At 38.5% G+C, this 27,259-nt stretch overlaps 1 protein-coding gene and 1 long non-coding RNA gene across 2 annotated transcripts in view; one reads left to right on the forward strand and one right to left on the reverse strand.

Annotated features, from left to right (window-relative positions):
- The window catches only part of LOC114105219 (uncharacterized), a 40,817-nt gene extending 28,752 nt beyond the window's left edge, over positions 1-12,065 (forward strand). The window contains exons 2-3 of the long non-coding RNA XR_003584974.2: positions 8,077-8,146; positions 11,967-12,065. This is a non-coding gene — a long non-coding RNA (uncharacterized lncRNA). The remainder of the gene's footprint in view (positions 1-8,076; positions 8,147-11,966) is intronic.
- Positions 1,790-26,919, reverse strand: Marveld2 (MARVEL domain containing 2). Its single transcript, XM_027951589.2, has 7 exons — positions 26,873-26,919; positions 22,207-23,370; positions 19,345-19,380; positions 9,119-9,264; positions 8,704-8,875; positions 4,591-4,641; positions 1,790-3,469 (listed from the first exon to the last, which is right to left on the reverse strand). Exons 2-7 carry the CDS (start codon positions 23,353-23,355, stop codon positions 3,347-3,349), a joined length of 1,677 nt encoding a protein of 558 aa, XP_027807390.1. The 5' UTR covers positions 23,356-23,370; positions 26,873-26,919; the 3' UTR covers positions 1,790-3,346.
- Between the last annotated feature and the right edge of the window lie 340 nt (positions 26,920-27,259).

Raw genomic sequence — 27,259 nt, forward strand, 5'->3', positions numbered from 1 at the left:
CCCTAAGATCTCTGTTTTGTTAATTACTACATTTTCAATGCTAAAACAGCATCTGGGGCTGGGGTGTGGCTCAGTGGTAGTGCTTGCCCAGAGTGTGCAAGGCCCTGGCTTTGATCACCAACACCACAAAACAAAATAAAAATCACTTAAACAACGTCTGGCACAATGAAATATATGAACCATAACTGGGTGAGTGAAGAATACTATTTTCAAGTTTTAGATACACTGATATAGCCTCATATTGTTTCCATTTAAAATGCATGATAGAATTGGATAGAAGGGGAAAAAAATGACAGGGAAGTATTTTTTTCTTCTGAATCCCACAACTTATCAAAAGTGGCTATTATGGGTTCAACTGTGTCCCCTCAAAAAAAGGTATGCCGAAGTCTCTATTACTTCAGAGTGTGACTTTATTTGGAAATATAAACCCTTGTAGATGCAATCAGTTAAGATAAGGCCTCTAATCCAATATAACTGATGTTCTTATAAAATGACAGCTATAAAGACACTGGGAGAAGACCACATGAGATTGGAGAATTGGAGAGATGCATCTACCAGCCAAGTAATGTTAAAGACTGCCAGAGGCAAGAAAGGGCATGGAAGGATTACCTTGCAGGTTTTAGGGGGAGCATAGCTTTGTGTACACCTTGACCTCACTCAGACTTCTGGCCTGCAGAACTGAGACAACAAACTTCTGTTGTTTTAAGCCACTTAGTTTGTGGTACTTTGTTAAGTCCACCCTAGGAAACCAATACAGTGGCCTTGACTTTGAATTTTGTAAATATTGGGGCATGGGGAAAAGGCCAATCACCCGAATGTCATAGCCTGTGAGTTTTCAATGATTTTCCGGTTTGTTTCTTTTTTTCTGATTGGTGAAAATATTTTTAAGAACGTGTACAGTGAAAACAGGAATTCAAGTAAAGCAAACAATAAAACCACACAGAGTGTGGAGACTTCTCAGAAAACTTAGAATGGAACAACATTTGACCCAGTTATCTCACTACTCACTGTATACCCAAGACTTAACATCAGCATACTATAATGACACAGCCACATCATTGTTTGTAGCAGCTCAATTCACAATAGCTAAGCTATGGAACCAACCTAGGTACCCTTAAACAGATGAATGGATAAAGAAAATGTGGTATATATACACAATGAAATACTTTTCAGCCACAAAGAAGAATAAAATTATGGCATTTGCTGGTAAATGGACGGAAATGGAGAATATCATGCTTAGTGAAATAAGCCAATCCCAAAAAACCAAAGGCTGAATATTTTCTCTGTTATGCGGCCGCTACCGCACAGTAAGGGGTGATAGAGGGAAGAATAGAAGTTAATGGAATTACACAAAGGGGAATGAAGGGAAGGGAGGGAGGATGAGACTAGGATAGACAGTAGAATGAATCAGACATAATTTTCCTATGTTCATGTATGAATACACGACCAAGGTAACCCCACATTATGTATGACCACAAGAATGCAAAGTTATACTCCATGTATGTTACATGTTAAAGTATACTCTACTGTCAGTTATTTCAAAAAAGAACAAATACAAAATAAAGAACACAAAAATATAACAGGTAATTGAAATTTTAATATACCTAGTTATTAATGTAAAAAATTTTAAAAATTAGTGTTATAGCATTTATTTCGAAGATTAACACAATTGTAAAATAAAGTTTCACAAAGTCGAATTTCCTTAACATTTAGTTTCAATATTAATCTAATCATTTATAGTATACCAAAATGGTAATATTTTACTTTTTTTAAATAAAAGCACTGAAACTCTTCTTAAAGTAGAATGCTAATGTGAGGCCCCAGAACATGACACAGAAGGTGAGGTTGCTCTAGTCAGAGGCTCTCCTGGTCTCACACTTCCCTAGGTGTTACCTCTTCAGAAACAGCACAGCCTAAGCATTCTGGGAACTAAGGAATGAAACATTAACAATAAACACTAGAACAAGCAATATAATATCAGGGGACATTCGGATGGATGTCTAAGGGGATGTAAGGGGAACAACATTCACAGAGTCCTGCTGTTCCACGTGTACAGGAAAGGCTGGGCTGTGGGGACATGGAGTCGTGCAGAGTGACATTGATTGAAGACAGGGAGGCTGTGGTGGACCCTGATGGGCCACAGAACCATGGAGAAGCATCTGCCTAAGTTCATGTGTGGATAAGGGTTAACAGGACAAAAAGAAAACCATGAGACATGTGGCCTTTAGTCAGTTGGCTGGGTTTGCTCACCATGGACCTCTTCTTGAGACTCAGTCTATGAAGTTTATTCACTTCACAAACACTCCTACAGAGTTCACAACCCTAATGTAGTGCTTATTGTCAAGAGGCTCCTTCTAAACCCTTTACAACTGTGAATACATTTAATCCTCATTACCAATCTATGAGGTAGGTACTATTTTAGTCTCATTTTACAGAAGAGGAAACAAGTACAGAGAGGTCAAGCAACTTGCCCCAAATCACAGAGCCTGATAATGTCAATCTGGGAATCAACTCTCTTTCAAGGGAAAAAATGACACCTGTGAAAAGGTATCATCCATTTTTCCTTAGGAAGAATCTTTTAAGAATTTCTCTTAGGAAATTTGTCCTAGAAAAAATATAGGAACCTGCCTGAGTATAGGAAAAAGCAGCACCAGGAGGAGAGTCTACTTGCTCATCATACAACAAAGATATGATCTCTAAGTTACAATACTTTTTTTTTTTTTTTTTGGTACCAGGGATTGAACTCAGGGGCACTCGACCACTGAGCCACATCCCCAGCCCTATTTTGAATTTTATTTAGAGACAGGGTCCCACTGAGTTGCTTAGGGTCTCACAGTTGCTGAAGCTGGCTTTGAAAACTAGCGATTTTCTTGTCTCAGCCTCACAAGCCGTTGGGATTATAGGCGTGCACTACCATGCCTGGCTCTACAACATATTTTAATGACATAAACAAATATGGAACTGTACACAGATGAATACAGGATTTCTCCCATCTCAGTGAAGGCCCTTAGTAGATTTGATTTTTCCTCCCAGTACTGGGGAGTGAACCCAGGGTCTCTCTCACTGAGCTACATCCCCAGATCTTTTTTTAATTTTAGTTTTGAGACAGGGTCTTAAGACATTGCCCAAGTTGGCTTTGAACTTAAAAATCATCCTGCCTCAGTCTCCCAATGAGCTGAAACTGTTCTGAAATGTTTGAGCAAATCATACTGATTAACATTGCATGCCAGTTAGGCCAATGAGGATCAGATTGAAGAGGCACTTTCTTCTCTACCACAGAGACTAGCATAAAAAAAGCAGTAAATAAATAGCAAATTTGTTATAAAAAAGTTGTTTCAGATAAGGTTTAAGAATAACCATTTATATCCCAATTCATTACTTTATCATATTCTTGAATTCTTTGCTTTATGTGAGAGAGTTTATTCTTGAGGTATTCACAGCGTTCTTTTTTTTCCAGAAATGAAGGATCCTATAAAAGAAACATAGCAATTATTTTAGCATTTGGCTTTCTCAGCAATAAACACAAAAATCCATTATCCCAGAAAATGGTCCTACACAGAATAACTTGCAGAAGATTTTTAAACCTCCCTAATCAGAACAGCAGTTAAGTTCTTACTTAAAAAAAAAAAAAAAATAGACTGTGTTTAATTAAAGCCACTTCAATTTTATAGCAATATCAAGTGGGAAGTATAAAGAGCTGAGGCAGCTTCAATAATTTGAAGTATAATAAAAAGTAATTAATACGTATAGGAAAGATTAATAAGGTCTTTCCAGTTTCTAATTGATTTATTAGATTAAGTAAAGGGTGGACATAAAAAGATGTAAAATAATCATTTTGAAGAACATGTGGGTGGTAAAGAGTTACAGGTCAGTCCCCACTTTCCTAAGCTGTGAAACTAACAGGGCAGAATGTATTCAGGCCTGGGATTACAAGAAAACACCTTCTGCAGCACCCACAGTACCTAACAAGTAACGTCTTAAGACATATAAATATGAAATACAGCAAACTCCCTCTCTCTAAGTATGTGTGTATATACATATCTATAATCTCCATATATCTTTATCTCTATAATCTACAATCAGAAAAATTAAAAATTAAACTCTGATAAAGTTTAATTTATAAATTAGATACTAACAACAACTTATAAAACAGAACAACTATAACAACATGCTGTAGTAAAATTGCCACCATCTCTACTCTTGTGCTCTAGGTCATTATTAAGAAATCTTATTACTTTAATACAATTATATGGTATCTTGACAGTCAATCTGATAATTGGGAAGTTCCTAAGCAACTTGGGTGGTGAGTACAATGTGGATGTGCTGGACAAAGGGATGATTCACAACCAGGGCAAGCTGGAGAGAGAGTGAGATTTTATCAGGCTACTTGGAATGGTGCACAATTTAAAACTTACTAATTGTTTATTTCTGGCATTTTTCTATTTAATTTTTTGGGAATATGGTTGACTGCGGTTAAAACCATGGATAAGGAAGGACTACTGTACTTTAGCAAAAATAATCTAGTTTATCAATTACCACCAGTGTATCCAGGTAAGAATACACTCTGAAGAAGAAAACTGTTTTACTCACATTCTTTTTTTTCTTAAACTCTTCATGGATTCTTGAAATTCTTTCATGTTCCTAAAAATAATATATTGTATATTTGAGTTAAAACATTTGCATTTACTCAAATCATATCTCAGAACACACTGGAAATTAGAAAACAATTTTTGCCTGAAATTATTATGACAATATTCACAGAGAAAATGTTTGAGGGCTTATTATCTGCCAGAGAGGCACTGGGATTCAGGGATGAACAAGACAGAAAGGGTACTGACTGCATAAAACCAGACCCTACTCCTAGTGCCATCTTCTGCCAGCTGTGTGACCCTGGGCAAGCTGTTTATCCCAAGACTTAGTTTCCTGATTGGAAAAGTAGAAATCATAATTGTAAACAGCTCAAAGGGCTGTGAGAAGGTTCACTTATTTGAAATGATGCTTATGAATAATCACATTAGCTATTATTATCATTTTCATCTTCTTTGGAAAGTTCCCTTTCAAGAAACTGGTAGTGCGATTAAGAGATTGAGACTATTTAACTTTTGAAAATAGCTAATATAAGGTTCCTTCTAACTTTATTCTAAGTTTTATATTTACTATAAATACATGTAGTAAATATAAAATGTGTTATGGGGTTGAATCTTCCCAAAGGATATCCCCTTTGGGAACACTAAATGCTCAAAAGGCATTACTAGAGCAATGCTTTCATTTTTTTATGCAAAACTATGCATAGAGGTTACCAGACACAACAAATCTAATAAAAAGTGTAATAATTTATAGTCCTAAAATTTCTCTTGAGACAATTTTGTATCACTTACCCATATCCTTTTCCCAGAATATTTTAATTCTTCAATATCTTTTATATTCTGAGACCATGAGTATTGTTTGTGTTTTGATTACTTGCCAACAGTGAAAATGAACTTGGTAACTCAGTGGTAATGTACAATTATAGGTCCTGGGCCAGGATTAAATTAGCTTCCAGGGTTTGGGAGCTGTACTGGAGATGCAGGAAGAGACGAGAGTGGTAAAACTCACTCTAACCTGCCACAGACACTGAATTCATGAGCTGGTGAGGACCAGAGGGATTATTTGGAACAATATTCCTACTTTACAGTCTCAGAAAAATCTTGTGATTGTTTTATTTTTAAAGGGTGCACAACCAGGTATGTGAGAGAACCTGTGCTTTAATAAGCCCATGGGGTTTTGAAATGCCTCCCAAGCTTCCCTAGGGACCTGGTGGGAAAATGAATGAGCCTTGCACACTGTTGCCAAGACAAAGCTCAGCCTGTGGTCTATGAAAAGTTAACTTTTCTGATACAATTAATGAATCTACTTTAGATAAGGTCCAGAGAAGACACAGATTATATCCATGAGCCTATCAGTTTTATTACTTTCTTGCTATGTCATATTGAAAATCAGGGGTAATGACTGTTATTAATTATGTAGGCACATCATGGTATGATAGTCTCTCAGCCCCACTCTAACCAGAACCCATGGATTCCCCCAACTATAGTCTTATATGCTGGAACTTGTGGCATTCCTACAAAGTACACATGCTGAGACACTGGGTTTCTGCTCAAAGGCTACAGTGGCAATCAGGGTTTTCAGGATCATTTCTCTCATTTAGCCTTCTCTTCCCAACTGTGCTGATCCACTATGGTCTGCTTGTTCTTCCTTACATTCCTCTTCTTTGGGTATGAAACAGAAGGGGTCTTAGCCTGTTGCCCAAGCTGGCCTTGAACTCCTGGCTTAATTGGACCCTCCTGCCTCAGCCTTCTGTATAGCTGGGACTACAGGTTTGTACCACCATTTCCAGCTCTTCCTGCGTTCTGATGGCCTTTAAACTTGGTCACTCTTCTCAGACTTGTGAACCTGACTTGTTTTCCAAATGGTACTAACTGATCCTAGATTTGCTAGATTTCTCCTGCTTCATGGTACTAGTGTCTCAGCACTACTCCATCACTTCAGAACTGGGAAAAGGTCACTACAGTATACATTTGGTTTAGACAGCTCATAATTATGAGTAATTTAAATATATACTTACAAGTCTATAGTCAAAACAAAGATGCCCAATTAACTGGGGTTCTCAGGTGAAAATTTTATATGTATACATGTGTATATACACATGTGTATATTCACAAGCATAAATGCATTTGACATTTAAAAAATTTTTTAATCATACAAAGCTGGATGCAATGGCATATACTGTAGTTCCAGCAACTTGGGAAGCAGAGGAAGGAGAATAACAAGTTCAAGGCCAGTCTTATCAACTTAGGAAGGTCCTAAGCAACTTAGTGAGAATCTGTCTCAAAATTTAAAAAGAGCCTGGGGATATAGCTCAGTGGTAAAATGTCCCTGGGTTCAATCCTTAATACCATAAAAAAATTTAAGCAATAGACTATAATATATTTTCTCCATTAAAAAAAAACACAAATGTGCTCAGCAGCATTATTCATAATAGTTAACAAGTGGAAATGACGGACATAAAGTGTAATATATTGTATCACTGCTTTCTTTTTTTTTTGTATTGGGGATTGAACTCAGGAACATCTTACCACTGAGCTATATCCTCAGTTTCTTCTTTGTTCATAGTGGGGATTGAACTCAGGGGCACTAGACCACTGAGCCACACCCCCAGTTTTATTTTGTATTTGATTTAGAGACAAGGTCTCACTGAGTTGCTCAGTGCCTCACTTTTGCTAAAGCTGGCTTTGAACTCCATATCCTCCTGTCTCAGCCTCCAGAGCCACTGGGATTATAGGCATGTGCCACTGCTCCTGGCCTTTTTTTCCTCTTTTTTTTTTTTTAGCAGGGCCTCACTAAATTGTCACTGATTACGAGGTATTCTTGAAGCAGAGATATAAAAGGTGCACATTGAAATCCTGGTGTCTTTGGAGGCCTGAGGCAACAGGATCACAAGTTCAAGGCTAACCTCAACAACTTAGTAAGATCCTGTCTTAAAATAAAAAACAAAAGGCTGGGGATGTGGCTCACTGGTAAAGCACCCCTGGGTTCAATCCCTAGTACCAATCAATCAATCAATCAATCAGAAAGCTTCAGTCCCATTGGCCCTCTGCCATAGTCACAGAGATCACTCTGATAGTGTACCTAGTAGCTCGCATCTGTAGCTTCGGATCTGCTCTCTGTGCCCTAAGCCTGGGTTGGAAACCTTTGGTTGGCCTGGCAGGGAAATGCACTACATTGGTGGTTCCTTATACCCTTCCTCCCCTCATCTCAATTTGAGTGTGCCGCCCTTCTTTGGGACTGTGAGTGAGTATGTATTTTAGGCACATTTATATTTTACTTATATAGGCAAATAATTAATAAGTAAATTTAATAAGTAAAGGAAAAGGCATTAACTCATGCAATTTGGATGGCAATTTATTTTTCTTTGGTGCTGGAGATTAAACCCAAGACCATATACAAAGCACGGACTCTTCCATTGAGCTATATACCCTCATTCCCTTGAATAGTAATATTTTTTTTTTTTAAAGAATCTTTTTTTTTTTTTTTTAGTTTTCGGCGGACACAACATCCCTATTTGTATGTGGTGCTGAGGATCAAACCCGGGCCGCACGCATGCCAGGTGAGCACACTACCGCTTGAGCCACATCCCCAGCCCCGAATGGTAATCTTAACTAGTAACTTTTTGTCTTTTTTTGTGGTAGTGGGAATTGAACCCAAGAGCCTCATGTATGCTATATCACTTAGCTATGCCTCCAGTCAGTTTATTATTTTATTTTAAGGCAGTATCTTGCTAAATTCCCCTGGACGACCTTAACTTGCTGTCTGTCCTCCTGCCTCAGTCTTTGAAGTTGCTAGGACAGGTGTGCACCACTGCACCCAGCTTAACTAGTTATCCTGAAAATTTAAAATACTTCCCTAGAAGAGATAGCAGATATAGAGAGTTCCAGATTTTTTTAAAGTTTTTTTTTTTGAGTTGTAGATAGACACAATACCTTTATTTAACATATTTATTTTAATGTGGTGCTGAGGATCAAACCTAGTACTTCACACATGCTAGGCAAGCACTCTACCACTGAGCCACAACCCCAGCCCAGAGAGTTCCAGATTTTTTAAATGGTCAGATTTTATTTCTCCTCTAAACTTCAGTGGTCTTCCTAGGCAGTTGCAGACACTGACCTGTCGGTTTTCTGAATGATGTGGCAACCTGCTCATTACTGCATCTAGCTCATCAAATTTCCTCAAGACAGCTTGAACTTCTGCAGATAGCTCTTTATACTCTGAAAACTGGTCTTGGAACACAGCTTTATAGCGTTCCCGTTCATCATCTGTTTGAATCACAGGGTATTTTCTGAGGAAAAAACAAACCAAAGTTACAACTTTATCACTAAAACAGGATGTAGGGGAAATCAGCTTAGCTTATTCTTCATTGACTATACTGTACCTTCAGTTCAGTATATTATCTCTTGGATACAAACAACTATTCACATAAATGATTTCAAGCAGAGCATTAATGTGGAGACATGCAAAAAAATGAAAGGCCCAAATGGGACTCCTCAACTTCTACCCTGAAGAATTCGGGGTAGATACTCACGCCATGTAGTCAGGCATCACAATGGGTTTAGGAATGTGGCCCGCAGGGATGTGTCCACTCAGCAATTCAGGTTTCATTTTTGTTGTTCTCAAGTCTTTGAAATTAACTTCTGGGTCTCTCTGTCTGTCACTGGTGGCCATTTCACACTGCAGGTTGGGAGAAAAAAAGGAATGATATATACACAGGAGTAGGAAAGCAAAACCACCGGAATTTATTCTTAGGGGACAATAGGGAGAGGGCAGGAAGACAAAAAGTAGAAATCCTAATTAGCATTTCACTTTAGAATTAAATGTTTGTGGTTTTTTGAACATTTTTAATTTTTTAAAATTTTTATGTGGTGCTGAGGATCAAACCAAGTGCTTCACACATGCTATGCTAGGCAAGCGCTCTACCACTAAGCCCCAGCCCAAGCCCTAGAATTAAATGTTTTATAGTCACAGGGTGTGCTGTTTTTGTAATAGCTAAGGGGACTCACATTTGGAAAATGGTATATATAATAGGGAAAACATCCTCCAGCTCCAATGTGTATATGTTAAAGGTAGATGATAAAATGAGGCCTTAGAAGTCTTAAGTACTTACTTATTTAGGATTCATAAAGTAATTATAAAATAATTTTTAAAATAGTTCAAAATAAGAAATTCAGCTGGGTGCAGAAGTGCACACCTGTAATCCAGAATTCTTAGGAGGCTGAGGCAGAAGGATCACATCTTTGATCACCAAACTAAGCGCTTAGTGAGACCCTGTTTCAAAATAAAAAACAAAAAGGGCTGGGGACACAGCTTAGCGGTAAATTGCCCCGGGTTAAATCCCCAGCATCCCTGGCAGCAAAAAAAACTAGCTACTGAGAAGAAGGAATAGAAATGAGTTATACCATTTTTATTATTTTTAAAAGAGAGCAAAGAAACTCTTTCTGATCTTATGTACTTTAAAAAAAATTAATTAAAAAAAATTTCCTAGTACTGGGGATAAAACCCAGGACACTCTACCCTAAGTTATATATCCAGCCCTCCCACACCCTTTTTTTCATTTTGAGACTAGTTCTTGCTAAATTGCCCAGGCTGGCCTTGAATTTGTAATACTCCTGTCTCAGTCTCCTAAGTCCATGGGAATTCCAGGCATACGCCACCACACCTTGATGATCCTCAGTATTTTTAAATGTAAGGGAGATGTTCCTGGAACCACAGAATAAAGGCAGCCTATGTTTCTAACTTGCCTAAGTGTCCTTAAACTGTGATTCCTGAAAGGGGCTATGAGAGTTCTGGATTCTGGAGATGGTGAAGTAAGTTACCCTTTAGTTAACAAAAAAAGAAAAACAAACAAACAACAACAACAAAAATCTCCATCATTTAAGGAAAAAAGAAAGAAAATGCAAGATGAAACGGCCCAGAGAAGTATTAGGGGACAGGTTTTAAGGGCTGATATAGCTAAGAGAAGGGAGATTGGAAGAACCAGCAGAATCCACCCTGAATGTGCAGGCAAAGGAGGATGCTCATCTCTGGGGTTGGGAAAAGGCTATTCAGAGCTTCCATTGGACAAGAAAGGCTGGTGGATGACAGAAGGGAGGTTTCCATTTTATACCTAAAGAGGTGAGGTTAAGAGAGAGTTAAGTAAATTCTCCAGGGTCATACATCAATTAAGTAGAAAAGCCATAATTAAAACTCAGAACTAGAGCTGGGGCTATAGTTCAGTGGCAGAGTGCTTGCCTAGAACGTGTGAAACACTGGGTTCAATCCTTAGCACCACATAAAAATTAACAAATAAAATAAAGGTATACTGTCCACTTACAAGTACAAAAACAAAACAAAACAAAACAAGTTAAAAAAAAAAACAACCCAGAACTATTTGGTTCATTGCTATCCACCCCAACCTTTCTTATTTATTTATTTAGGTGGGGTTCTTCTTTTTCTTTCTTTTTGGTACTGGGGATGGAACCCAGGGCTTTCCAAATGCAAGGCCACCAGTTTGCCGCTGAGCTACATTTTCATTGCTACCTTTTTTTTTTTTTTTTTCAGTGCTGGAGATCAAACCCAGGGACTCCAGCAAGCTAGGGTAGTGCTCTATCACTGAGCCATATTCCTAGCCCATGGTGCATTAAAACATAAAAAAATAATAACCTCAAGAAACCTGCTTATTTAAATGTGTATTGTTGACATCCAAAGTTCCAGAAGCACTGGGGAGTTTGAGAGGAACAGAGCAGGCAATGCTCTACCACTAGGGGAAGGTCAGAGCATGCTTGGGATCATGATTCTTCTTTGGTGCAGTTATTTCTTTCCCTCTGTTAACCCCTTAAGCCTTTGAAAAACACTTGCTGAGTTGAGTGGCTGGGGAGGGGCCTTGTTTCAGTGCAAACAAAATACAAAACAGGATTTTGAAACCTTGCTCTCCATCTTGCCAGGCAGTTTTTTAAGTCCTTTGTTTTCTGACATCCCTACTTTAGACTAGCTTTGAGGTTTGGCTTAACATTAGCTCATTTTAAAAACCACCAGCAAAAAAAAAGAAATCATAAAAAAAAAAAAAAAAAAAAAAAAAAAAAAACCACCAGCTCTTAACTCACCAAATAGCACACCCCTGGGACTGGATCGGCTTTGGAGGTTGTTAACCAGCCCAAGGGAGATTACAGAAAGGAGAAGCTCCACACCACAACACTGGGTGGAAGGGAAACCAGATCATCTCAAGGCAGAAAACATGCTAAGCCACTTGGGCCCAAAGCAGCAGAAATGCAAGTGGGTACAGAATGAGGAAACAGCAAGGATATTTTAGGGAACACATTTTGAGGTTAGTATTCATTCTACTGTGTTTTGTGTTAGGGTGCCATTTCTTTTTTCTTCATTTTTTTTTTCTTTTTTAGGGTGCCATTTCTTCATCCTAATGAATTCCTCTGTTTAATCTTGAAAATGAATCATGGTATTAAACATCAAGGGACACTTTTTTGGCTTGAAAAAATGGATTTCCATTTTGTGGCATCTTTCTTTAGCTTAGCTTCTAAACATTTGATGATCTAGTTCTCTGGTGCTGGCTGAGGAAGCAACTATGGAACATGGCCCTAGGCATTAATCTCAGATTTCCTGGTCAAAGTCATGAATTCTGCCCAGGTAGTCACAATGGGTAGGAGAAGCCATAATTAATTTGTTTCTAGATTTAAAAAAAAAAAAAGTTAAGCAAGAACTATCATTTACCTTACTTGCCCATTCTAATTCTCAGATTTACCTTTTAATATGAAAAGAGAGTTTTTAAGAAGTTGAATTTCCAGATAGACTATGTTGTCTGCTTTAATATTTTTAAAAATTTGGTATCTTAACATTTTGTTGTTGTTGTTGTTTTGGGTAAATCTCATTGATCATCAGTGTGGAGAACTCAACTGGAAAGAAATCGAAACATCAGACAAAGAATTAAAACCTCTAGGCTTTCATGGGTGGGAAATATCAGACTCCAGCCCTTGGATAGGCCACTCTTAAATAGTGCTCCTAATTACAAACATCCAAGGGAGGAGAAAGGGCCTGCAGCCCCAGTTTTAATGTGACCTTTCTTTGCTTCTAACCAATTTCAGTTTCGTCAGCAAATATCAGAAATGCTTTATTGTGATATAATAGAAAATAATTAAGCAACAGGACAAGTAATGCTATGGATATTATTATTAAGCTTTTCAAATTAAAAAATAGGCTGAATATATCCTTTAAAGTTATAAACAGGGAAAGCCAGTGAATTTGTTTTTCTGTGCATTTGTCAGTTTTCTAATTCTTTTCCCCTTAGAGGGTATAATGTAACAATATAAAGCCTCCACTCTAAACCCATACCCTCATCCTCAAGGCCCAGATTAGATTTTGACTTTTCCAGCTTGAAATACCTACTCAGCACTGAGGGTTTACTAGAATTTGCTGCTGTCTCTATTTGATCATATTTTATGTCTGTATATTAATTCATTTCCAAATGACCTTAGCTTTTTAAAAATTATATTTGTTAATGTACAAAATAATAAGGGGTGGCCTAGTATATAGTCCAAACAAGGGACAGAAAACAGAAGTTCAGAGATGGTAAGTAATTTCCACAGGATTACAGAGTTACTAAGTAGCTGCTCTGACACTATAATTCAGATAGCTAATTCTACAGTTCATTTCCTCTTCATCACATGCCACTGCCTCTCCCAGGCTAGTCTTGGATTTTTCCCTACTGATTTAGGAAGGAAGCAGGTGAAAATCATACCCAATGAAAACTGGAGATACTGTCCTTTCTATCAGGTATTTCATGGGCAAATCCAATAGAGAGTCATCAACTAAATAATGAGATCATTAAGGTCTATCTCTAGAATATACCTAAATCTGTTCATCCATAGAGATCTATCTCCAGGAAAAGAGACTGTTAAAAGGATGCTTTTTGGCTTTAGCTCTTTTATCTTTTTTTACTTTCCCCAGTATTGAGGATCAAATTCAGGGCTTCGTACTTTCGAGGCCTGTACTTTCTACCAGTGAGCTATACAGTAGACCTCCTTGTGTTTTTTTGTTTGTTTGTTTTTTGGTATTGGGATTGAACCCAGGGGCACTTAACCACCAAGCCACATCCCTAGCCCTTTTTATTTTTTATTTTGAGACAGGGTCTCACTCAGTTGCTTAGGGCCTCACTAAATTGCTAAGACTGGCTTTGAATTTGCGATCCTCTTACCTCAGCCTCTCAAGCTGCTGGGATTATAGGTGTGCGCCACTATGCCTAGCTCCTCTTTAAAAATTTTATTTTGAGACAGAGTCAAGTTACCCAGGCTGGCTTCGATTGTAGTTCTCCTGCTGCAGCCTCTAGAGTAGCTGAAATTACAGGCGTGTGCTACCATATCCAGCTTAATTCCCATATTTTGAAATAGTAGAGGAAGCTAATTGTATTCATATGATTTCCAAAAGAGTTGTGGGACTGGAAGTTTCAGCATCTACTAAGGTTATTCCTGACCATTCCAGTACCTCTCAGAATCAGGAGCCCTGTAACACACCTCAACATGCCATATGCCAACCTCCCAGGGCAGCCTGAAAGAGTTCTAGGGTTAGAACTCTCTGACAGAGCATCCTAATCCTGTGCCACCTGCATATTCTTTTTTTTGGGGTGGGGAAGTACTGAGGATTGAACTCAGTGGGCTCAACCACTGAGCCACATCCCCAGCCCTATTTTGTATTTGATTTAGAGATAGGGTCTCACTGAGTGCCTCGCTTTTGCTGAGGCTGGCGTTGAACTTCCAATCCTCCTGCCTAAGCCTCTCAAATCTCTGAGATTACAGAGGTGTGCCACCATGCCCGGCTGGACATTCGTTTTTTGTTTATTTATTTATTTTTAATATATATATATATTTTAAAGTTGTCAATGGACTTTATTTATTTATACATGGTGTTGAGATTCAAACCCAGTGCCTCAGACATGCCAGGCAAGCTCTCTACCACTGAGCCACAACCCCAGCCCAATTATTTATTTTTTAGTTGTAGATGGACATATTTATTTATTTATTTATCTGGTACTGAGGATTGAATTCAGTGCCTCACACATGCTAGGCAAGTACTCAGCCCCAGCCCGCACTCGTACGTTCTTACCAAACAATAATATTGACTGCACTATCTTCTGGGGCAACTTTCTCCAATTTGTCCTGGCATTTGGGGTTGACTCTGTTCTGCACTCAATTCCATTAGTAAATCCCATCATCCACTTCAGAGAAATTGACCAGGAAGCCCATAAATTATACCCTGGGCAAAAAAGGCAACTACCGCTACATTTTCACTATATCCCAATGAGACAGCCCTGTCCAGCCTGGTGCTGGACAAAATATATAACATTCACAAAATATATAACTTTAACCCTCCAAAGCTAACAAACTCTTCTACTCAAAAGTATGTTTTGCTTATTTATTTATCTACTATTTATGTTTGTGATGCTGGTGATTAAACCTGGGAATTCATGCATACCTGTGCTTTACCACTAAGCTATATCCCCAGCCCAGGTTGTCATCTTTTATAAAATAATTTCCTATATATGAATTTGTGTGTGTGTGTGTGTGTGTGGATTAAACCTTGGACCTTGCATGCTAGGGAAGCACTCTTCCTTGGAATGATGTCCTTAACCTTTGACTTTTAAAAAGTTTTACATTTTATTTTTAAATTGACAATCTGTACACATGGTATATAATTCAAAGGTCTAAAAGGGAACATAATGAAAACTAAGTCTTCCTCTCTCATCTTCCCAGTTACCCAACTGCTCTCCCTAAAAGGCAACCAGTATTATCAGTTTCAGGGTGTACAATATATATAATTCACAGCTTTCAAGTACCTTCCCTTATTTAACTTGCTCTAATTAATACTACTGTCATGGAATAAGAACAAGTCTAATTGAAATGAATATCCTCAGAGCAAGCAATAAATATCAAAAAAATACAAGCTAGTACAAGTCTCTAACACTAGCTCTGGGAGAGGCTGAGGCAAGAGGATCACTTGAGCCCAGGAGTTTGAGACCAGCCTGGGCTACTGGTGAGACCCAGTCTCAAAAATTTTTTTTGAATAAATAAAAAACTAACTAAAATACTTTGAGAATGAGAAGTTATGACAAAGCATGATAAAAAACAAACCAAAAGAAACTCACTCAAAATAGAATCATTGTAATTCTATACCCAATATTTAAAGTATATATATGCTTGTAGCACTATGTCTATGCTGCCCCACGAAAGTGGAGTGCTGCAATCTTCCATAAACCAGCTAATGCCAGCCTCACTTGCTGTACACCTGGTCATTCCAGACTGGTCAACTTGATTTCTAAACATCTATGGCTATCCGGAAAAATCCCAGCAAGGTTGTTAAGCCATAACAACTATAATTCAGATAATTCAATGTGTCAGAAATTGTTTAATACAATTGATTCTTTAAAAAATATGACTAATTATATAACCCAAAGGATGCTTTGACCACCTACTAATGTTGAATTTGAGACATTATCATCTATAAGCTGAAGCACCAATCTGTAAGCCAACTATTTAATTTTATGGTCCCTAAAAGATCTCCATCTCTCTCATTTACATATATACACACATCACACACTGCTAATCATTTTTCTGTTTTTCTTTTCCACTAGATTTGCAAGCCCTTTGAAATATATATATTTGAAATATATATATATATATATATATATATATATATATATATAGACACATACACACACACACACCTTTATGGACATCATTCCAAGGTAGAGTGCTTCCCTAGCATGCAAGGTCCAAGGTTTAATCCCCACCCCCCCACACACAATTCACATACCTTTATTTTACTTTATTTTTATGTAGTGCTGAGGATCCATCGAACCCAGGACCTCATATGTGCTAAGTGCTCTACCGCTGAACCACAACCCCAGCCTCTGAAAATGGGCTTTTTAATGTTCATTATCATGAGTCTATAGCCAAAATGGCACATGTTTGTTCAGTGAATGAATTAATGATGACATTGATGTATTAATCATGATCCCTTGGACAGACTGTACATCTTCTTTATAAATCCCTTATTTCAATGTGAATAAAACATTTTCAAATTGTTTGTGTGTCACAATGTCAAAAATAAAGTTACAAGTTAAAAGAGATATTATGAAGAATATATATATTTTTTATTTTCTGAAATAGGGTTTTGCTATGTTGTCCATGTTGTATAGGCTGGCCTTGAACTCAGGTTTCTCCTGCCTCCATCTCCCATTGGGCTGACAGTACAAGTGTAAGCCACTGTGCCCAGTTCATAAGGTATCTTCAAAATGTATTCACTTACACAGGCTCATGAGAATAAGGTAGGAGGTTCATAAGTTTGAGACCAGCCTCAGCAACTCAGCAAAACCCTCAGCAATTTAATAAGACCCTATCTCAAAATTAAAAAAAAAGAAGAAGAAGAAAGGACTGGAGATATAATTCAGTGGTAAAGCATCCCAGGCTCAATCCCCAGTACTATCCCTGCCCCACAAAAAAAGTATTCATTTAAAAGATTTGTGAAAATTAGCAACTTAGAGGAAAAAATGAACAGAATATGAACAGATCCATCAATAACTTGAAAATGTAAATATAACATATGAGAAATGCACAATCTCATTCCTGATTCAACTGATTCAAAGAAATACCATTTTTCACATGTCATTTTGACAAATGTCAACAAACTTCCTAACACACTATATAACAAGGTGAGGAAACCTGCAGTGCTGGGAATGAAAGCTGGTTAAAACCTCCATAGGTTCAATTCCCAGCACTGCAAAAACAACCACCCCAAAACAAAAACCAACCAACCATCCAACAACAACAACAACAAAAGAAACCTTAATAGGACAATCTGGCAATCAAAATGGGAAGGCATATCCTTGGGCTGGGATGTAGCTCAGTGGAAAAGTACCCCGGGGTTCGATCCCTAGTATGAGGGCGGGGGGGGGGGGGAGCAGAAACTATTTATGTATTAATAAGAAATTATCTTAGGGGGCTGGGGTTGTGGCTCAGTGGTAGACAGCTTGCCTAGCACATGCGGGGCCCTGGGTTCCATTCTCAGCACCACATATAAATAAATAAAATAAAGGTATTGTGTCCAACTACAACTAAAAAATAAATATTAAAAAAAGAAAATATCTTAGAAAGTATTAAGAGAGATAAGTAAGGAACCTAATAGTACATAGCATCCTACCATGTATGTAAAAGGTGGAAACAGAGTAACTATGTATAGACTTGTGAGATATATATATATCCTGTTCATTTCTGAAAGGAACACAAGACACTGATAAAAACTCCAGCCCCCTCCCCCAACTGGCAGGAGAACTGGAAAGCTGTGTACAGAAGTCAGAGAAGACTGTTAACAGACACTTTCGAATTTTGAACTAAGAGAATATTACCCCTTTCAAACAAATCCAAAGGCTGATTCTTATTGCTTAGAAATAATGCCCAATATCTTGAAAAGGAACTTTTCAATAAGGGTAAAATTGTGATTATTAAAATATACTATGCCGGGTATAGTGGCTCGTGCCTATAATTCCAGAGACTCAGGAGGCTGAGGCAGGAGGATCACAAATTTGAGACCAATGTTGGCAACTTATTGAGACCTTGTCTCAAAAAATAAAATAAAGGGCTGGGAATGTAGCACAGAGGTAGAGCAATCCTAGGTTCAGAAAAAAATTATTATTCACATATACGTAAATATTTATGATAATGGCACCTCACAGAATCCTCTCAGCAAATTATGAGGTAGAAATTATAATTATTATTCCAGTTTTACACATGAAGAAACAAAGGGCTAGGGCTGTAGCTCAGTGGTAGAGTGCTCACCTCACATGTGGAAGGCACTGGGTTCGGTCCTCAGCACCACATAAAAATAAAATAAAGATATTGTGTCCATCTACAACTAAAAAAAAAAAAAAAAAGAAAAAAGAAAATAAACAGAAGCATGGAAGGGTTCAAAAACTTGCTACAGCCAGGTGTGTACATGCCTGTAATTCCAGAAAGCTGAGGTGGAGGATTTGGAGTTCAAAGCAACCTCAGCAACTTAGTGAGGCCCTAAGCAACTTACCAAGACCCCGCCTCAAAATCAAATATAAAAATGTTTAGGAATGTGGCTCGGTGGTTAAGTACCCCTGATTCAATCCTCGGTACAAAAAAAAAAAAAAAAATTGCCTACTGTCACACAGCTAGTAAAGTATGGAATAAGAACACCCTAACATTACAAATATTTGACATCTGAAAACAAGATGAGAAGAATAAAAAAAAGAATAGCAAATAATTTAAAAGACAAATGATGTGTTGGACATGGTAGTGCACACCTGAGGATTGCAAGTTCATGGACAGCCTCAGCAACTTAGCAAGGCTGTGTCTCAAACTAAAAAAATTTTAAAAAGGTCTTTTAGCTCAGTATGTGCTTGGCATTCTATGGCCTAACCCAAAGCCTTGGGTTTAATCCTCAGTACAGCTAAAGGAAAAACAAATTAGGAAAATTACTTTCATATAAAAAATTAAATTTTAAGGAAAACCAGCTATGTTCACTTATATAAACTTCCATTTACAAAATTAAAAGGAGTTATAGCTCAGAGTCATTTTTTTTTTTTTTTTTTTTTTTAGTATTAGGAAAAATTGGAAGTCTTCTGATGAACTCATTGTAATAGCTTTACTTTCACAAATGGATGTTGCTACTATGTAGATAAACAGACACAAGAGAAAAGTATATAACAAATCTAGAGAAAGCAAAACATGAAGTAGACTTTCTTCTCACCATTTTTCTTTTTGATGGCAATGATGGCTCATTTATCTGGAACAAAAAGTGAAAAATGATTTTTCAAAGGTGTGTTAAGTTACTTTACAAATATTTTCATCCACTTGCATTTACAGCCTAATTTCAAGTATACAGAGATTGATCCTCTACTTAATGGATGTTCCTCTTACTCATGCGCCTAGATTTTTATGGATCAGTAGATCCATAAAAATACCTGGAGGGGATAAGATTATGTAGCATCCCTATTTAAAATTATTTTCGTTTAATAGTAGCAAAAAGTGTTAAAGTATGTTCTGTTAGCTTCATTATACCCTGAAATAAACTGATGTTTTCCTGTCTTCTTAAGAGATATAAGCAATAGGGGCTGGGGTTATAGCTCAGCAGTAGAGTTGAGCTATAACCCCAGCCATCAGAGGATGGATAATTGTAGTTCCCTGTCAATCAGGAGCATAGAGAAGACTTGGACATAAGGGGATTGTGGAGACTATTAGGTAAATTGCTTGAATTACCTTGACATTTTATTTATTCCTGGCTACCATTACCTTGAATGATCAAAGAGCTAACATGTTTATCATATAAAATTAATAGAAAAATTCAAGAATACTAACATTTTCTAACCTTTAGGAAGTTATAACAATACACAAATAGGTACAGCCTTCAACAACAGAGGTAACTCAGGTCTAATCAAGTGTTATGAAAAATCTTATAGAAACAAATGTTTGTTGAGAAAGGCAAAATAAAGTATCATGCTAATAATGATAATCATTAATGCAGAACTTTGAAATGTTAAAATTTAATAACTTATTAAACTAGCATAAAATTATGTAGAAGAGTCTCACTATCTGGATTTCACACTGATTAAAATTTTAAATTCTTTATTTGTACAGAGAGATGTAAATTTAAGAAATATGCTTAGAGTGCCAAAATAAATTTTTAGAAATGATTTGAATCTAAGTAGGATTCTAGAAAGATGAATGTCTTCTGTAATAATAAATTATGAATCACACTGAAACTTTGAGGTTCTTTATATAACACGTAGGTTCTTATTATAAAACTATTTACAATTGTTCTATATTAAATTTACAAAAGATTAAAAACAAAATACATGTCAATGTGTGTTATTATGAGGACAGGATTTAATTTTTATTTATACCATGTACAATTATATACTATCTAGGAAGTTTTGGGAAAAATAGGAAAGGAAAAATTCATAATACAGTTAATTTAAAATTAAGAAAAATTTTAAGGTAAATATTGATATTTTCAGTGGCACAGAAAAATCTATTGCTCATATCTCTTTTTTTAACGATATTTTTTAAGATGACACAGTATCTTTACTTATTTTATTTATTTTTATGTAGTGCTGAGGATTGAACCCAGAACCTCACGTGTGCAAGGCAAGCGCTCCACCGCTGAGCTATAACCCCAACCCCTATTGCTTATATCTCTTTTTTTTTTTTTTTAAAGATAGAGTGAGAGAGGGAGGGAGGGAGAGAGAGAGAGAGAATTTTTAATATTTATTTTTTAGTTTTCGGCGGACACAACATCTTTGTTTGTATGTGGTGCTGAGGATCGAACCCGGGCCGCACGCATGCCAGGTGAGCGCGCTACCGCTTGAGCCACATCCCCAGCCCCGCTTATATCTCTTAAGAAGATAGGAAAACATCAGTTTATTTCAGGGTATAATGAAGCTAGCAGAATATACTTTAACACTTTTGCTACTATTAAACGAAAATAATTTTAAATAGGGATGCTACATAATCTTATCACCTCCAGGTATTATTATTTTTCTCATCATTCTCATTATTTTTATCTCAATGTTCTCATTACATTTAATTAGTTAAATTCAAGAAATAAAAACAAGCATAGAGCTTTTAATTTTAATAGTTTAACCCACAGTAAGAATGAATTATTAAAACCAATAGGAAAGTTTTCAGGGCATATTCATTAGAATTCAACCTCTCAATATTTTTTAAAAAATGTGGTTTTCCATATTCTTATTTGGCATTATTTAACTCATTGGAAGAAATTAATTATAACACTTCAATGAATACTTTTCTCCTGCAACTGAAAAAAATTACGCCTTTTTATTTATTGATTTTTGCAATACTAGGGATCGAACCCAGGGATGCTCTACCACTGAGCTACATCCACAGCCCTTTTTATTTTGAGACAGGGTCCCTAGGATTATAGGCATGTGCCACTGTTCCTGGCTAAATTTTACCATATCAAAGAATCAAAATTGTTTTCAAACTAGGTGTAGAGACTCAAGCCTATAACCCTAGGAACTCAGAATTCTGAGGCAGGAAGATCGAGAATTCAAGGCCAGTCTCTGCAATTTAGTGAGACACTGTCTCAAAAAATGAAAAGGACTGGAAACGTAACTCAGTGGCAAAGCGCCTCTGGGCTCAATACCCAGTATCAAAAAAAAAAATTCTCAAAGTTATTTTAATGATGAGACACTTATTGTACAGGTATGTTATTTTTCTTTACTGAAATTCAGCAGTTGTTCAGTAGCTGTTTTTCTCTTTAGCATCACACTGCCATAATAACACAGATGACAAACTTTCTATTACACATCTGGTGTCTACTTGCAACAACAAGCAACTCCAGAATGGCTTATCTCAGTCAAAGCAAGTCAGACGTCAGACACTGAGGTAGGATTTTCCAACCTCAGATACATGAATACATATATATGTAGGGGTGGGGGTTGGGGGGGAGAAAGAGAAAGAGAGAGGTAGGTAGGTGGATGTTGATAAAAGCCTTCTGTTCCAACTATCATGTATTTTTAACAAGGGAGCAAATTAAAGAAAACAAAATAAAACAAAACAATAAGAAATGAGGGATTGTAAAATCACTTACCTCCTGCTGTTCCATATATTCCCTGTGTCTCCGAGCTGCCTCATGCCTCCAGAGCTTTAGGCAAACCAAAGCACTGATAAGATAGACAATCATGGTGACAAAAAGGAAGATCATTGCTGCTATTTGTCCTCCTTCTACTCGGCAGAACACTGCATTTATTGGAGTATTAAATAATGGATAGTAGCAAAGTCCACCTCGGTTGGTATCATTCACATAGACTATGGCTGCTGCCATGTACAAGATAAACAAGGCAACATTAATTCCAAATTCAGTTAGGGGCCACCAATTAGAGTCCAAAAGAATAGTTCGGTAATACATGGACATGCCAAGAACCAGAACAATAATGGTAGCAATCCAAGCTAATCCAGCAACTACCAGTACAAAAGGGGTCTTGGGGCCACTGTAGTAATAGCCCCCATACATACTGCCCAGGCCACCAACGCCTCCCATGCCATACGGCTGTGAATATCCAAACAAGTTATACCACTCGCTGTCCTTGTGAATGTAAGCTGTGACACATGCGAAGACTCCGGCCCCCAGAAGCAGCTCCACCACACCCAGAATTCTCAGCAGACCTGCCCAAGACTTCATGTAGGAATACCTCAGGTTGTACTCCTCCACCTTCTCACTGTATGTTCGAGCTGTCTGTGTGTGTCGGTCCAGAGATGCATAGGGATCCTGGGGAAACATCCCATCAGACTCTTTTGGGGAATTAAAAGTGCCTTCTGACCCTCCAGAAGGATCTTTGTAGGAGCTGGGGGGAGAACGGTGGTTGCATCTTGATGGAGAGGCAGGAGGTGAACATTTCACGCCATCTGAGATGTATCTGATATCAGACACTGACTTATCCCATTCTGGGTCCTTTTTCTTTCCCCTGAAGAAGTTCTTCCAGGAGTCAGGGACAAAGCGTCTTACGGGCTTGAGGTCTGGTGCAATGGCTGGTTCCTCAGTGTCACTTGAGTAGAAGTCTGGGCCGAATGGTGGCTGTAATGGGAGAGGGGGAGGTGGCAAAGGATCAGCGCTTACAGCCAGCTCACTGTCGTGAAGAGTCTGGAGGGTTCTTATGGTGCCATCTTGATGAGGCAAGTCCCCTGGGACCTCATTGTAGCCCCTCTCCCGAATCCTGGATCTTCCATCATTTGACGACATTTGTGACTTTCACACCTGAGACCAAAGATTATAGTTTTTACTTATGCTTAGTTATTTATTCTTTCCATGATGCTGATTTTATTTACTTTGTAGCAAAATGTATTCAGGAGACCAACACAATTATATCTAATTATTATGACATATAAAAATAAAAAATAAGCATGTACATTTTAGGTATATGTAACAATTAGATAACTCAAGAATACCAAGTTACTACTTTATGCTATTTTAAGTACAATCAAAATTTTAACTATTAACTCTGAATTTTACATAATGAAATATTTAGCCAAGCATGGTGGCACATATGTGTGTGTGTGTGTGTGTGTGTCTAATTTATCTAAAAACCCTATAAACAGTAAAATATAAAAAACAAAAATGAAAAACTTTAACACTGCATAATGCTAACACAATCCCAAGCAGAGTCCTTCCTTCAGACATCTAAAGCAAAATATTTAAGAGTCTAAGCATACCAAAGTTTGATGGGTCAGCAATATAATCATTTTCATTAACTCACACCTGCTTTGGAATGTCCAAAGAGAAGCAGTCTGTTAAAACACAGCTCTTTCCTTCCTAAAACAAGGAAGTCATTTAGAAGACTTGTCCCCTCTAAAACAGTAACACTTGATACTAGATTTCATTTTATATTATTGTGGTACTGAGAATTGAACCCGGGGTGCTTTGCCACCAAGCAAAGTTCCCAGCTCTTTTTCTTTTTTTGAGACAGGGTCTTGCTAAATTGCCCGGGGGGTCTTGAACTTGCAGTACTCCTGCCTCAGCCTCGAGAGTAACTGGGATGACAGGCGAGTGCTACCATGCCCTGCTTGATACTAGATTTTAAAGGTTCTTAGAGGTAAAAATTGCCAAAGGTTAAAGTTCCCAGAGGTACAAAATAGCAGCATCAGTGACTAGGAATATCATTCTTTCTAGAACAATTATCTATAGGTGATTTGCTGTCACGTAAGAAAAACTTACAAAATATTCAATCTAACTGAAAAAGTACTTTTACCAAGTCTGTTGATTTCTTTCATGAAATCAATGACCAGGACACATACACAAAAAGAAGGAAACCATTTGTTAAAGTAACTACTAGGTTTAAGGTACATTGAATTTCTCCCTCGAATTGTTTCTAAATATTTCTTGAAGAGTTATTAGACACATGGTATTATATTTGCACAACGAAGTTCTCAAAATTAAAATGGATAACCACACCTTTAAGATGCTGAAAATTTTAGATATTCCTAGGCTTTGTTTCATTTTACTTTATAAAATGGAGACCTGTTATTCAACAAATATTTACTAAGTACCTGCCATGCATCAGGCATGCTGGTCTGTCAGTGAACAAAGTAGGATAAAGTCTTTGCCTGTATGGACACAGAATTCCAATGGGGGGGGGGTGACAGGTGATAAATAAATAAAATATGTAGTATGCTAAGGAAACAAGTTTAAAAGGGGGGCCAGGAGTGCACTGTGGACAGTGTTATGGTTTTAAATGGAGTGGCCTGGGAAGTTTTCATAGAGAGTATGATAGTTCAATACAGAACTAAAGGTAAAGGAGGAAGCTAGGCAGGTAGGTATCAAGAAGAGTGCTCCTGGGCAGATAAAATGACTACTGCAAAAACCCTTTAGCAGGAACACCTAACAAGTTCAAGAACTATGAAGGCAGGGAGGCCAGCATGGCAGCAGCAGAGTGAGAGGGTGTGGAGTAGAACTGAGTCCATCTCATCACATAGGGCCCTGAAAACCACTGGAACAGACTTTGGCTTTACTGGGAATGAGATGAGAAGTCATTGGAGAATTCTAAGTAGAAGAGTGACTCGATCTGATTTGTTTTAACAAGATCACTTGGATGATGTGTTCAGAGAATACACCAGAAAGTAAACTGGGAGACCAGCTAGAAAGCCACTGAAATAATCCAATGGACCATGTTGGATGGAGTCTGAGAAAAGGTAAAATATTAGGTTCAGGGAATTAAGGTATTATAGGAATTTTCAAACTTAATACAAAGTGGAAAGAACAGTATTATGAACCTTTGGGTAGACATCAATTAGCTCCAACAATTACCCAGCTATGGCCAATTTTGTTTCATCTATATTCCCCCATCCTATTCCCTCTGTCAGTAGATTACATTGAAACAAATGCCAGACATCCGTTTAACTGCAAATTCTTCAATTTTCCATCTCTGGAGAAGAGCAGGATGAAAACAGTTTCAGATGCTTGTTAGCAATGCAGGGCTGTCAGGGAGGCAGTCTACTCCAGGACTTCTCTGAGAAGACCCTTTATTGTCTAAAAATATTTAAATTCAAGAAATGCATAGTACTGCTGGGGATGTAATTCATTGGTAAAGTGCCTGCTAGGCTGTCTAGGTTCCATTCTCAGCACAGCAAAAAGGGAAATGAAATGCACAGTACTTAGTACAGTATTTCTTTTTTTCTCTACTAGTGTAGTTTTTGAAATACATTCCTAAGAAACATACAGTAAAAAACACAAGTAACTTCGGCAAGTTTTACATAATGCCGCTCAATATCTATGATATATATGAACCTACAGGAGCTTAATCTCACTGATCTTCACCTGAGAAAAGTGGCTTATTTGAGTCAGACCACTTTATCAATGCTTAAATTAAAAGCAACAATTTTAAATTTGAATTGTAGAAAAGCAAAATATCTTAAAAGGGAAAAGTCAGCGGTATTTTTTCTCATGTTAAATATCTGGATACACCTAATGCCTTCAGGGTGTGAGAGTCCTCAGCTCGCCTAGGCGGAGCCGGTCTTTGTTTAATTCGGGACCAGGACCCTGACTCCATCAGTTCTGCTGGAACCTTAGGCAAGTCACAGCGGTGGTGAAGAGAAATGGTTCCCTCGGCGAAGTGTCAAGGGAATCACGCTAGGTTACTTTTACATTCCCAGAATCACCGCTTTTTCCTGGCTTTCAATTTTTGCTGGGCCCAAGAAAAGGATCGATTTCAGGTATTTCTGGGCCTCTTGGGGATGGGGGAGCAGGGGAGGCCCCTGCGGGACTGCCAGGGACAGAGCATCTCCCCCCCCCCCCCCCCCCGAGCCTTTGGGCACCGGGTCCCAGAGTCCACTGTCCATCGCTTTACCCACCCCCTGGAAGCGTCCCGCCTTCGGGTTCCTCCTGAAAATACACTCTTTCGGGATTCGGCCCCAAAGTGACCGGAACTAAGTCGCGCCAGAAGTCCCAGGTCAAGACAGCCCGAATTCCAGTGGGGGCGACCGCCGCGAGCCGGAAGGACGGCAGCACCTGCGGTGCGGAACCCCGCGGGACGGGGCCCTCCCTCCCCGCCCTCCCGCCGGTGCGTCCCCGCCGCGGATCCGGCCTGCGTCGCCGGGTATCGCGGGCCTGAACTGAGAGCGCGGCAGCTGGGGAGCTCCGGGGGCGTGCGGGGGTGGGGGGCGCCCAGAGGGGCTGAGGGCTCTCCCGCCCCGCGCACCTGTAGAGGCCGCCGGGCCCTTCCGTCTCGTTCGGGTCACGCGGCTCCACCCTGCGCCCCACTCACCTGCGCTGCGGCCGGGAAGAGCACGCGCCGCCTAGGGCACCGAAACCGGATCGGGTTCTGAGGCGGGGCAGGGGTGGGCCGAGCAAGCTTCGCCCCGCCCGGCTTTGTCAGCCCGGACTCTCCAGTGAGCCCAGCTGCTAGGTGCCCCCCACCCAGAACCTCGCAGCGGGGTTAACTCCCGGCTACCGCTGGGAACCGCGCTTTGAGAAAGAAGGTAATTAAGCAACCTCTTCAGGAGAGTCTCAGAGCAAGGTGGCCAGCGTCCCCTTCCCTACCTTTTGAAAGGTTTGATAATGGATGAAGGATGAGTGCACAGTGCCTTAGGGACACATGGCAGTTAAGTAAACAACGTTAAAAAAATACGAGAAACGAATGAAATCCAAAATT

Source organism: Marmota flaviventris, chromosome 5 (genome assembly GCF_047511675.1).
Source record: "Marmota flaviventris isolate mMarFla1 chromosome 5, mMarFla1.hap1, whole genome shotgun sequence".
Taxonomy (NCBI): domain Eukaryota; kingdom Metazoa; phylum Chordata; class Mammalia; order Rodentia; family Sciuridae; genus Marmota; species Marmota flaviventris.